Here is a 13436-nt window from a genome sequence, read left to right as displayed (position 1 = left end):
AGGCCACGGCACAGAACCACAATGAGCTAGTTAAAAAGGGTGTGATCTTAGGCGAGTTGTTAATTCATAGTTCTTTCCCTACGCCCCTTTTGAAATGTGCTTCTGTAAGTTTACTATCGAATAGTTCACGAAGTGCAGGGCGAATCGAATGGACATATTCATGCATGCCCCTTTTGACAAAGCTTTTGCTGCACAATTTTCCAGCTGCAAAGCAGGGAGTGCACGTCTTCGCCGTGAGGGTAGCTCTTGCACAAGTATAAAGGCGACAAACGGAGCAGGGGGGGAGTCAACTCACCTGCCGGCTGCATCGCCGCGGTGTGGAGCCTTCCTCGGTGCCCGAGGTCGAGTCGCTCTTTTTCCGTTTGGTGGCCCTGCCCCTGCGTAGCACCTCCTCCTGGCAGCTCACCGGTTCCGTCTCGGCTGGCCGAACCACGGTACCAGGGTATGGCCCGTACAGGTCACCCAGCCCTGGCACACGGGTGAATCAGAGACGTTAAAAGGCACACTACTTTGTAGTTCAGTTCTTAGTTTTTGTTTTGAATACCATAAGGGCTCATTTGAACATTACATAAAGGATAGGGGAGGAGGGGGGTGCACAAACATTGATGCCACAATTAGAAATTAACAGTCTCGCACAAGGGTACACACTGATTGGTGATAAGCACTGCTACAAAAATGCAAGATACAAGACAAACTTTGTTGCAGTCCATGCAAGAGAAAGAAAAAGAGAAAAGGTACAGACAAATCAGTAACACAGCATGCATATTACAATATGTCAACTGAATACTGTAGCAGAACCATAAGAAGAAAATTACTACAAATTAGTGTTAGCAGGTGCATAAGAAATTGCAGTTTACTAAGAACAATTTAGCTCTTGTAGAATGCATATGAGATAACAATAAACCAAATCTACGAAAAAGGATGAGAAGTAGATAAATAAAATGACATTTTAAAAACAGGTTCTAAAATTTGCAGCAACTACGTACGAAGGCGATTCCCCGTACTCTAACGAAGAAGGCTAAAGGAGAGTTACCATATTTGTTAGTACACACGTATGTGTGTGTGTATGTATGTATGTATGTATGTATGTGTGTGTGTGTGTGTGTATATATATATATATATATATATATATATATATATATTGGTCGAACTTTATGAACATGCCCTGCATGAGAAGAAACAAAGCACCGGTGTAATATGAGCAGATAAAAACTGAAAATGTACCAAACATTATCAAATGAAAATCTGGCACTGTAATTGTCCAGCCACCATGAAAGTCTATGTGATAAGTGCAGTGTGGTTCACAGTTAAATGGTCCACACCAGTGAAACGGAGTTGGCATTTTCCCCTTGATTATTGCCCAGATATGGCATGTCCTATGGCCGACAAAAGTCAGTTTCATGTGAAAATGTAAGGTGCAATTGACTATATAAACCGCTTCTTTCCAAATAAAAGTGCCATGTTCCAATTACGTTGGTTATGTTACTGGTTAAATGTTCCCTTTAACAGCGAACCATACTCTACATGGATTTATTTACCTGTGAATCAGTGTTTTCCTTAACGACAAGTTTTTTAGAGCAGTTCAGCAGTTTATGTAGAAAATAAATTTATTTCATTAAATCACAAATTAATTAAGGCAGTTTCAACTGTGTCATGGAATATCTATGTTGTGTGGTAAGGAACACGTAACGTGCATATGCATCTTTCTCGCGTTCTAAGCAATTGCTCCTTCTTGCAGTGTCCTCAAAAGCATAGGTTAAGAGAAAATAAAGGCTTAACAGATAATAACTTTTCTACAAAACAATTTGCTTTGAGAGGGGTTAATATAAGATTACTCAAGTACAGTCAAAGCCAAGCTGAGGCAAATCGATGTGCCTCTCATCACTCCCAAGGCAGTAGATGCGCTGCTGAAGAAACTCGCATAGACATATTGCACAACTTGCTCCTGGAATATTTACTCGGAAACTTTTGTGGTTCAAAGGGATAGAGGCATGTAGTTTTTTCTGTGGGCCAACCAACTGCAATGAAATTTTGTGCAGTGTAAGAAGTCTAGCTTCCGATGTTGTAGCCATGTAGCAACCTCTGCACAATACTTTTAATTTGAAACACAAGTGGCTGCGCCACAAAGAGCTTGCAAAAGTAGATGGTTTAGATACTGAAACTGAATAAATAAACAAACAAACAAACAAAGGGTAGGTAACAGGGCAGAAACCTGGAGGCTTACGAAAAGTGGTTATACTCAAATTGAGGACGACGCAACGAGCTATGGAAAGAAGAATGATGGGTGTAACATTAAGGGATAAGAAAAGAGCAGATTGGGTGAGGGAACAAACACGAGTTAATGACATCTTAGTTGAAATCAAGAAAATGAAATGGGCATGGGCAGGACATGTAATGAGGAGGGAAGATAACCGATGGTCATTAAGGGTTATGGACTGGGTTCCAAGGGAAGTGTAGCAGGGGGCGGCAGAAAGTTACGTGGGCGGATGAGATAAGAAGTTTGCAGGGACAACATGGCCACAATTAGTACAAGACCGGGGTAGTTGGAGAAGTATGGGAGAGGCCTTTGCACTGCAGTGAGCGTAACCAGGCTGATGATATATATGTATATATATATATATATATATATATATATATATATATATATATATATATATATATATATATATATATATATATATATAAAGAACACACCCACCATTACATCAATTTATATTGATAAACTATGCATTCAAAGCACTCACTTTGTTTTGCAGTTATAGGTCAATTTCAGAAGGAAAAATGGAGGTCAAAGTATTAAAACCTTAGCAGCGGTATGCAGGTGTGACGTCACGTAGTTCAAAATATTTTCTTATAATTTGGGTCATTATGGCTCCGTAAGAGTTCTCGAAACTCACCAAGTTCAGCCTTTGGCTATTTTAGAATACAACGTAGCCCATCTTTAGTGACAAAAGGTCAGCCAGGCCCAAGCTGATGCCGAAACCTCTAGGCAGAGTCACAACCTGCCTTTCGTGTTTGTGTCTTTTGCCCGTTTGCCATGCCCCCCCTTTCCTTTCTTTCTTTTTTTAGGATTGCAGAAGCGTAGCTCAGAATGGTGATTAAACAGGCTTGTTTCATTGGTGGCCACGGACACGCCGCATTGCAATAATTTAGCAACACTCCTAAAGGAAAATATAATCTGTGATCATTTTCCAGTGCACAAACTTCTAGATAGCCCCATGCAGAAGTTTGCCACTTGGAATGTTCAAAAGTCACCCCGAAACCCAGTCACTGAGGAATTCAAGGAGCAGATTTATTTTCTAGAAGTTTTAGGGGCTCGTGAATCTCTTTTTTCCCCCACATTCGAGGGCATTAAAGGATTTCAAGGAGGTGTACGAACCCTGGTAAATTATTAAAACCACTTCTGCATGGCTTCCTACTAAAACAGAACTATTTAGTGTCCCTCTAGATATGGCAGGGGGTTGCTCAGAGAGGATTAGGCATGTGTTTGCGGCAGCGAACAATCTGGAGACAACTTGGCACATGCTAATGGAAAACAAAGGTATTCACCAAGCGAGACCTGCAGGTAACGTCCACCTTCCAGAAGGGCAAGGATTTAAATTGCATGGAAGTAGTAACCGGTCAGCAGTCGAGATAAGCAAGAGACATTTAGAGAATTGGCCGAGAGAAAACGCAGGGAAGAGATTGATTCGACTGGATCTGTTACAGGCATAGGCAGCGATACGAGGTAGATACAGCTGACTTCCATAAATTCGATCCTAACGGGACCGGCGAAGGTGATCCAATTATCCGGCGAGTCGAATTAAGCAAGATGCAGAAAAGATGCCAAAACACACCGTGGATTCATTTGGCAGTATTTGCCCAATTCTGACATGCCTCCAAATCAAGTGTGTGCCTATTTCTGCGCGTCAAAAGTAGAAAACTAACATGGAAATGAAGTTAAAGCTCCATGAAAAAATAAGAAATTTATCGTGCCAACGATTTTATAGCAAGGAAAATGGGAAAGGATATAAGTGTTGCACAATGCCAGCCGGTTTCCTAAAGTCAGCTTTGCCGCATGGTGTTTTAAAGCTAGCTTCGCCGGCATACACATGTGTTATGCGGTGAAGCACACGAACGCCGCGAAGGCAGTTTTGGTTTTGTGACTGATGGCACTGCGCAAACAATTTACAACTCAATCTTCAGGGGAAAAAAAGGCGCGTGTTAGAATCTGGTTAATACTGTAGTGATACATCGTGAGCTACAGTTATTGCTTGAAAAGTTTCCTACGGCAGGCCGAAAATAGACGTTTTTCACGGGAGGTGACGTGCGTTTACTGACCCACTGACCCCCAAGCTCCATTGAGACAGACACTGCCAGTGTAGGAGTCGCTGTTGGGGTCGCCATAGGGGTCAGGCACATGCATGCTGACTGGTCAAGTTTGAATTATTTGGTGAAGGCTAATTTTATAGTGAAAATAATGAAAGTTCGGACCGATAGATATGCATGGGTGCCAGCTGGGACTTTTACGAGATAAAAGTTTAAGGAAATAAGAATGTATAGATTACCTCATTAGCTCAAGCAACCTAGGTGACTATCACAAATGTCACCTATATAACTGCTCTTCGTGTTACTGTACAGGTTTTCCTTTATACTTTTCTTCTTGTCTCACTTGGAAATCTCCATATAGCCTTTTTTGTTTCCATCCTTTGCATCCAACTAACTGTCTCCGTTTCTCTCATCTATCTACAGATTCAATTACCCTGCATTCAGCTGGCAACATTGGTAAACCCTTCCTGTATTCTGTGACCATGCTTCTGAAGTGCAGATATTTGCGTGCTTTACAAATGCAAGAGCAATGCCCAGATAGCCTTCACAATAAAGGAAGCATAATAGCAAATAAAGCAGATAAACAATACGCAAAAGTCCGTAAGCAGGCTTTTCCACACAGCTAACTTGCCCAAACCGATGGTCCTGCTTTCGCACATGTTTATATACTTCCGTTACAGGAGAATCTCATTCATATGTTCAGAAAAAAAAAATGATAGAGAAACGCACTAACTTGGAAAACATGATCCAAAATACTAAAAAATTTGACATACTCAACTGCATGTAACGCCAAGTGTGGTGGAAATTGTTGCAGTACGAGGCGCCGCTGTGCACCGAGCTAGCAAGACACGAGCGGCCCAAGAGACGCAAATTGTCGTTTTTGCGGCTTTGGTAAACCCCTCATGTTTGCGCTCCTTGAATTTGGCCAGCGTCAACACCTTTTTCGAGCGGAACATTCCAACAGGAAGTTTTGATGTGCCCATTGGGCACAAATCGTTGTGACACAAGATGCCAATGCTTGGCAAGCTGCCAACGTCTGAGTGACCCGAGATGCATGTTGTTTTTTCTTTGAAAACAACAGGCTTTCTTTCTTGCCTAGTGTTTTAAGAGAGCAACAAACACAGCGACATGAACCCTTTGAGGGTCGACCTTTCTCGCCCTATGTGACCGCCCAGGGTCTTTTTTTTACTGCAGATTTCAATTCTTAGGGACTTATTTCGAAAAAAATTTACCACAATTTTTCTAGGGTGACTGTAAAGTGAGAAAAAAATATTTTGCATTGGTTTATATGTACTCTTCATTCACGAATAACAACAATAAAAAAGAAAATAAACTTATAAGAATTAAAAATTTGATGCATTTTTATACACATAGTTCAAGGCCTTGAAAATGCGCACACGAGGAGAATATTTCGCAATACTCAAATGTTCCTGCTCTGACACTAATATGTACATCCATAGCGTAATCGAACTGCATAGGTGCGCGCACTCAAGAAAACTGTGTGGTTGTGTGCCCGTCAAAAAAGCACAACGTGTGACAAACTTCCGCTAATCTTCATATTATCGCCAACCAGAGGCAATTAGTTTTCGCGTTTCAAAAAAAAAAAAAGCAACAGAAATGCATGCACGATGGCATCCTTCCTATGCGCACCCCATGAGCACTAAATGAGCAAGGAAGAGGCAGTCGCCCTTTGAGCGATTAGTAACGAGATAGCCATCAGTTTTGCAAGTGCAAGAAGCCAAAACCACCTGCAAAAACAACCCGAACCGCCACCCACCCGTGCGCGAGCAGTACTATATAGACGCGCGGGAGCAAACTAGCACTAAAACGAACCATGTAATGAAAACAGAGAGGGGAGGCACGCGAAAAAAATGTCCTGTATTCCCACACACTGGCAGCAAATGATAGAAAAGAAAATGTTAGGAAATTGGCGCACTTTTTAAACGTACAGACGACGCTGTAAATATACGGCATCGACCATTTTTGGACTTGTTCGCAATGCCGTATAGCTACGTCATTGACCTTCGAAGGGTTAAACCGAAAGGAAGTCGAGCTGGTGGAGGATGCCAAAATGCAATGCCTAAGATGCCGCCAGAGTGAAACACAACATGCACTTCGAGGCCCCTAAGCGGCTTGTTTGGGTTATTTCATAATCAGAGCGTGCAGTACAGTTCCAACACCATTACAAGCCCATTCGCTGTGAAACAGACATGTGAAGATGCTTATCACAATAGGGTTGTCGGCAACAGCTATGAACGCAGTGTGCAGTGACTCTGGAGGAGATTTGCTTGTACAGGCTAACCCAATTATATTGAACTCACACAAAAAAATGCCTACCAGTTCGATATAGCGCATCATTCGATATAAGCCGGCTAAAGAATTGGACGTCATAAAAGCACACACCATTTGCAAAAGCACATTATTGATGAAACTAGCTTAGCTTCGCATGAAATAGTCCTGTATCTTCTTCTGCTCGGGCAACTTCACAGCCTGCGACAGCGCGCACTTCACATTATCTAAACAGTTGGAGCAGCTGAGGCTGCAACCTTCCACATTTGCACAGAAGCTCCGGACTAGTGCGAGCGCACCAATCACCTCGGAGGATGTGGGCAAAGGACCGTCTTTGCTTTCCTCATTGTGTCCGCTTTCGCTTGTGCTACGTAGGATGGCGGCAATGTAGTCTTCGTCTTTGGGCTCTCTCGTGGTCGCAATACCACCATCCGTACTCACGAACTCATCGACAGCTGATCAGTCAACGGCTTCCGGAAATTCTCACAGCTCACACCAAACTTTGGCAACACCGGCAACGACTGTTGCACTCATTTGGATTTTCAGTCATCGCCAGGCATGCAGAAGCCAGCACATCTGAAGCAGTTTCGGGTGAACCACTTGTACACGGCCGCCTCGACGTCTTATACACGGCTGTACGTATGCGTCGACACCACGGGTGCCAGGTTGTTTGTCTGCTTTAGCCCTAATCTGCCCTTTATTCTTCAAGATTATGCTGAGAAAGCTCCTTGGAATCTTGTATGCTGTGGCAATATCCGAATTTTCACTGCATTCAGCTCAATTTACGATTTTGAGCTTCACGGCGAAAGGCAAATTCTGCCGCTTTGCGCTAGCCATCACGGCAACAGTGCAGGAGAAGGCCCACAAGGCGCATACACAATGAACGAGAAAAGCAACGGGACAACTTGCACTTGCACGCTTGCATGATGAGGGCACAAGAGCCTCTGATTGGCTGTCTGAGCAAGCGCTGCGGGCGGTGGGGAGAGCGGGTGCATGGAGCCACATCACCAGGCTAAACACCTTTTGGGGTGTGTTGGCAGGTTTCCCCGCCACCGCAAGAGAAAGCCAACATCTGGGGGCACTTTTGCATTTCTTGATGTACGATATATTGGGAATCGCTGCTATTTTTGTTCAATGTAAGCGAAATTTTTGCTACATATACTTTTTGTAACTTTACCGTGTTCAAAAATTGTTCAATATAGTCGGATTCGACTGTACCAGAAGAGGAAACCGAGTGCGCGCCGGCGTTTTCCCGTGAGACGGGCAAGCGTGGAGAATCTGTTTCAGCCGGCGGCTATTGTTCTCGATCACGTGGTGTGCTTCGCACCTTTTCTTGTTTACACAGTATCTAGCAGCCGCAAAATATATCGTACAATCGCAATTTGGCGATGTCTTGAACATTCCTGCCAAAAAGGTAGTGTATTCCGGGAGCATATTACCGGTAGAAAAGAAGTAACGTTATTCGGTCAGTTCTTTGTTCTCAATTGCTAATGTTGCCACGAAGAAATTGTAGGTAATGGGGTTGTATCGACTGTACAATTCTAATCCGAGGTCTGCTACCTTGATTACGTCAAAGGTGTTGTGCAGCAAAGCGGACTTGCAGGTTTTACATGCAGTACATTCAGATAAGGGTCACAACTCACCTTGGTGATGGCTGCCCTTCAGGCAAAACGCGCACAACCACGTAGGGTCCCGCGTCACAGCGTCGTAGTGGGGTGACAACGTGCTTGTGTGCGCCGCCGATCCGGCAAGCCGACGACCCGTCGGGTGGTGTGGTCCTACACGGGCGGGGGCACTGACCTTTTTCCGCTTGCTCTCGTCCTCTGGCACAGTGCGCGGGGCCACATTCACGATGTGTGATGACAGCGGGCGCTCGCGCGTCCCAAACACACGAATGTAGGGTCCTGTCGTGGGCGTGCGGACTTTCGTTGTTGCTGCTGCTGCAGCCGCTGTGGTAGGCGTCGCAGCAGGCACCGGGTGCACCGTAGCCACCGCCTTGCGCCGTCTTCGCTTGCCCACGGTCGCCGAGTCCTTGGCCTTGTTTTTCGTGCCAAAAGGTCGACCCCTCTTGCGCTTTGTTGGCGAAGGCTGTTGCGTAGCTGGTGTAGTGGCAACAGAAGAAACGGCGGTGGCACTTGTAGCTTTGGCAGCACTAGTAGTAGTAGTAGCAGCAGAAGTACCACTAAAACACACCACCTCACTCACTGGCACACGTTCTGGTTCTGACGTGCTCACTTCTGGTTCTGTTTTCACCCTATGTGCTGGTTCACCAGGCATAACTGTCAGGGGCCCCGGTGATGCGCCTATCCCATCAGGAACACCTGCAACACTGCGCCGCCTGAGCTTGCACCCACTATCCCCTGCACTTGAAGCCGACGTCGCCCCCGACGGACCGGGGACTCCACTGGAAGGCCGATTGCACAGCGCACTGTCCGAACTCCGCCGTCGCTTTGTCAGGTCGTCGCAGGGCGGTGATCCTCCCTGTGATCCTGCACCAGTGTACGGTCGGTCAAATTCACTGACCCTGGGCGGAGGACCCGCCATGGGACTACTACTCGTCCCGAAATCACCATCACTCACACCATTCACAACAGGTTGAGGGTACACACCAGGGGGCGGGGCAGGTGCGGGAATGCCCCCACTACTGGTCCTTTCGCTCCGCAGAGCAGGGTTGTCCATATTGGGCAGCACTGTACGGTAGGCGCCCGTGGCAGCGAAGTTTGCAATGCCATATGGAGGCCCCGGATCCGGTGGGGTGCACATCCGGTTCTGGTCGAGGTTGTAGTAAGTCGGATAAGGCGAGCTGGGCCCACTCTCAGTGCCACCACCCGAATTAGATCCGTAGCCAGAGGACTCCTGCATGCCGCCATAGTTTACGTTTCCACCGCCGCTATTGTGTGGGTCCAGAAGAACCATTTTCTCCAGCGACTGAAGAGGATCGTGGGAGCCGGATATTGGCGAGGGTGGCTTCTGGAGCTGCGGGGTGGGCGCAGGCGTTGGTGGAGAGAAGGGCGGCTGTTGTGGGGGTGCTGGGGACCGCGCATGGCAGGCCAGCGGGGATGGGGTTGTTCTGGGTGATTGGGACCACGACGGTGACTGGCTCTGCGAGACTGGTACATTGCCATGTGGTGGAGGTGGGGCCACGCCCATGGGAGGGCCAGCGGGCCCTGGAGGTACTACTGTCCGGTAGTTTCCCATTGAGTGCAGTGTCTGTGCACTGCTGACAGGTGAGCGGATCGGCGGTGGACTCTGCATCATGACCGGTCTTGTACCATAATTTCCACCGCCCATGCTGTGATCCCACGCGCCTGGTGGCTTTGAGAGTGGTGCCGGGGAGCCTGGATATGCAGGTGGGGCTGAGTGACGGGGACCGTAGCGCATCTCGGGCACAGCGCCAGGATACGGCTGCCGCGGGTATGGCCCCGGGCTGCTCGGCATGGGGCCGTTGCCGTAGTTGCCTCCACAGTGCTGGCCCGGTGGTGGACCATAGGATGCGGGTGGAGAGCTCGGGTGGGGACGATACTGTGACGGGTACAGGTAGCCCCCACCACTGCTTTGACAGTGACCAGGCTGCAAGGTGAAGTGACAGCACTGTTTATTAAACTGTTGTCAACGGACACTCAAAGTTCGTCACAAGAGTATTGCAGGGAAAGGCTCCCTGCAGAGCTCGTTAGGTGTGCGCCATCAACAAGAATTGTTCATTTAAAAGAAAAGCTTGACACCTAGAGCTGTACTCGCTAGGCTGTATCAGCACAAAGCAGCGATTTTTTTTTTGTTTTGCAGTTACCCAGATCAGAGCAAAAGCAAGAAAAAGAAGCAGCCTATGTGAAGCCATAGAATTGCAAGTTCCAGCTCTCACCGACTTACCCCAAGTATGATGAGAATATTCGCCTCCAACATCGAGCGTCTGCTTTATTTTTAATAGCAGACTATGCATTACAAAGCTACCCAAGATTTAATTGCGGCACTTCCAAAAGGTCTCTAACTGACACAGGCCTAGTGCAATGCCTCTATTTCTTTTTTGTGTGCACACGTTTTCATTAAAAGACAAAAGGTCCAGTAATCCCGTTCGAGCATTTTCTAACAGACAGGCTTGGTGTGAAGAGCGCTTGGCGACAGTCCTGTCTGCAAAGCATTGCGTCAATTTACATTGCAAGAATACCTAAAAATTAGGAGGAACCGTTCTCCCCGTCGACAGAAATGACATCACTGGAAGTTGCCTTGACATGACACGTACCATCCGAGGTGCAAAAACAGCCAGCAGTTACACAAAATTGGGCACTACCACAAAAAGGACAGCGTGCGACTCCACTAGTGTAATCACACTGCCTGGCAAGAGGGGAGAAAAAAGAAACTGCGCAGATCCAACACACATTTTTGGAATGAATGTGAAATGAAGATTTTGTGAGTGGGTAAATACATGCATTGACCCTTTACTGACGGGTGTTGCCTACAAGCAGCATACCAGAATTTTTTTTCTGGCTGAGTTTTGGTATTGAGTATGAAGTTTCTGGCTAAATGTCTTGGGCCAACACCGAATGTTAGGCAGTAAGTGTGATTTGTTGGTTTAGAGCAGGAACATGGGACACAGAACAAGAGTTTGGCAAGCAATTCACTCTCATTTGAAAGCATGCTCAGAGGAAAGAAACCGACGCGAGATCTCTGGCTGCAGTGGTGCTGCACACAAACGTGCTGAGGGGATCTGTCAGTACAAATTTTAAGCCACGCCTTAGAGAGGTGCCTTGGGGTGAAGCTCCCTTCCAGTTTATCACCCGGAATTACCTCCCTGAAAAAGTATCCCCCAAATATTACCTCTTTTCTTTGATTATGCTTATATTCAAAGCGTTTTGTATATTGGGATAAAAAATAAAACATTTTTGTTTTTCCCGGGTGCCATCATTAAAGGGTTAAAACTGCTCATCTTCGGCAATGCACTTCACACGGTAGTAATTACGTGCCCGCCTGGCAAATCGGCAAGACACTTAAACCCAACACCGCATGAGCCATGCAACTGCGGATTAGTTTCCAGTATCAGCCAGGATAACTATTACACTATTTCCAGGACTGGCCCGCCTTAGTCGATGAGAAGCCGACCACAAAGGAGCACCAAACCCCGGCAAGGAAGGCACAGAGGCTTCACTTTAAAAAGGAATTACGCACTCGAAAGCGTATGTCTGGAGCATTGAGGATATTTGGCTGCCCTTAGTTGTTTTCCGGAGAACGGAGCCAGCAGCTCTCACATCTGATCGGGGCAATGCAGTCGGGGCTACACACAAGCCGATTTGCTGTGCGAGTGCTGTTCTCAGTGCGAGCTATTCAGCACGACAGCGACGGTCAGCAACATCTGTGAGGATTCGTCAAGACAGCTTTGCTTTACAAATGGGGGTACCGAGGTTAACATCACACGACACCTGGCCTTACTCCCCGGTATTAGAATAAGTCGGGGGAGTAATGCCACTTCCTGGGCTTGTGTCTGGGGAGTAGGAGAGGGCCGCCAACCTTTTCTCTCATTATCGTCTCATAACATTTGCTTCTATTGCCGCCACTACTGTAGCCTTTGAAGATATTTCTTGCGGTACAAAGTACTGTGCTTTACATACTCAGGGTATAACCAATATATCCAATGTGGCTTGTCAAAAGGGCACCCCCTAAACGAACTCCTCTAGGCCTGTGGCAGGCTAAAGGATTGAGAACTACCAGCATGGAGGAATGAAAAGTACGAAAAAGAAAAAGGAATGATCTCAAGCTCATTATGCTGCACAGCACTGTACTGCGCCACACGTGAGAAATGCAATAATGTGACTGTGCAGCCTTTGGTACAACCTGCCGCACTGGTCTATCGGGGAGATGGCCCAAAGACATGCAAGAGGCACATGCTTTCACACACCTCTTGTCTTAATTAAAGGCACTTGAAAAGACACAAAATCAGTTTGGATTGATAAAGCAGTCTTTGTAAACACTGTTTTCTATCATTCTGTAGGAAAAGGTTGGTTCTTGGTAGAAAAAATTTGGGCCAAATGGGCACCGTTCTTTAATTTTGCAAGGTATGTGCCGGTATGTCGTCATGGATATCAAGCCTTTTATTATTAAAATGTTTTTTCTTTTTTTTTGTTACGTGGTTAGGTGCCTTGGGTGAAGCAAAAATGTCGCGACTTGGAAGTTTGACCGAGTCCTTGCTTCCTTTAAACACTATGTAAACCTTCCTTGTCAAGAAACGGTTGACTGGACCAAAGCCAGGTGCTGGAAAATTCCACTGCCCCAGTGCACAAACTCCAAGAGGGATGGCGCCACTGGCGCTTTGTCTTTTCCATAATTTCTGGCTTACCAAGCCACATCTCACGGTGAAAAAAAATTATAGGGTTTTACGATAATGATTGTGAGGCATGCAGTAGGTGGGGGACTCCAGATTAATTCTGACCACCTGGGGGTTCTTTTAACGTGCACCCAATGCAGGGTACACAGGTGTTTTTGCACTTTGCCCCCTATCGAAATGCTGGCTGCCGGGCCAGGAATGAATACCACAACCTTGTGCTTAGCAGGGTAACGCTGTCTCCACTAAGCCACCATGGCAAGTCCTCTCATGGCAAGAATGGTTGCCATTTTACTTCTGCAGGGGTGGGAATGATGAAACAGCTTTCGGAGCAATTTTGGAGCAGAAAAAAAAAAAATCTTGATTTTGGAACATAACACTTTGAATTTGAAGTGAGAAACTGAACTTAGCACCCTTTGAGAACTTTTGCTGTGCCGCAAAGACCTGAATGCAAGAAAACACTTTGAAAACCATGATGAATAATGCTGACGTAACAGCACCGAGTATCGGGGGGGGGGGGGGGGGGGGG

At 46.4% G+C, this 13436-nt stretch overlaps 1 protein-coding gene across 1 annotated transcript in view; it reads right to left on the bottom strand.

The window, feature by feature from the left end:
• The window catches only part of LOC142590117 (uncharacterized), a 64537-nt gene that overhangs the window by 17112 nt on the left and 33989 nt on the right, over window positions 1-13436 (bottom strand). Inside the window, exons 5-6 of the mRNA XM_075701984.1 lie at window positions 8241-10167; window positions 296-468 (exon numbers count right to left, since the gene is read on the bottom strand). Coding sequence (XP_075558099.1) covers window positions 296-468; window positions 8241-10167 — 2100 coding nt within the window. The remainder of the gene's footprint in view (window positions 1-295; window positions 469-8240; window positions 10168-13436) is intronic.

Source organism: Dermacentor variabilis, chromosome 8 (assembly GCF_050947875.1).
Source record: "Dermacentor variabilis isolate Ectoservices chromosome 8, ASM5094787v1, whole genome shotgun sequence".
Lineage (NCBI taxonomy): Eukaryota > Metazoa > Arthropoda > Arachnida > Ixodida > Ixodidae > Dermacentor > Dermacentor variabilis.
The sequence above is the reverse complement of the archived record's forward strand: the minus strand, read 5'-3'. Positions and strand labels throughout refer to the sequence as shown.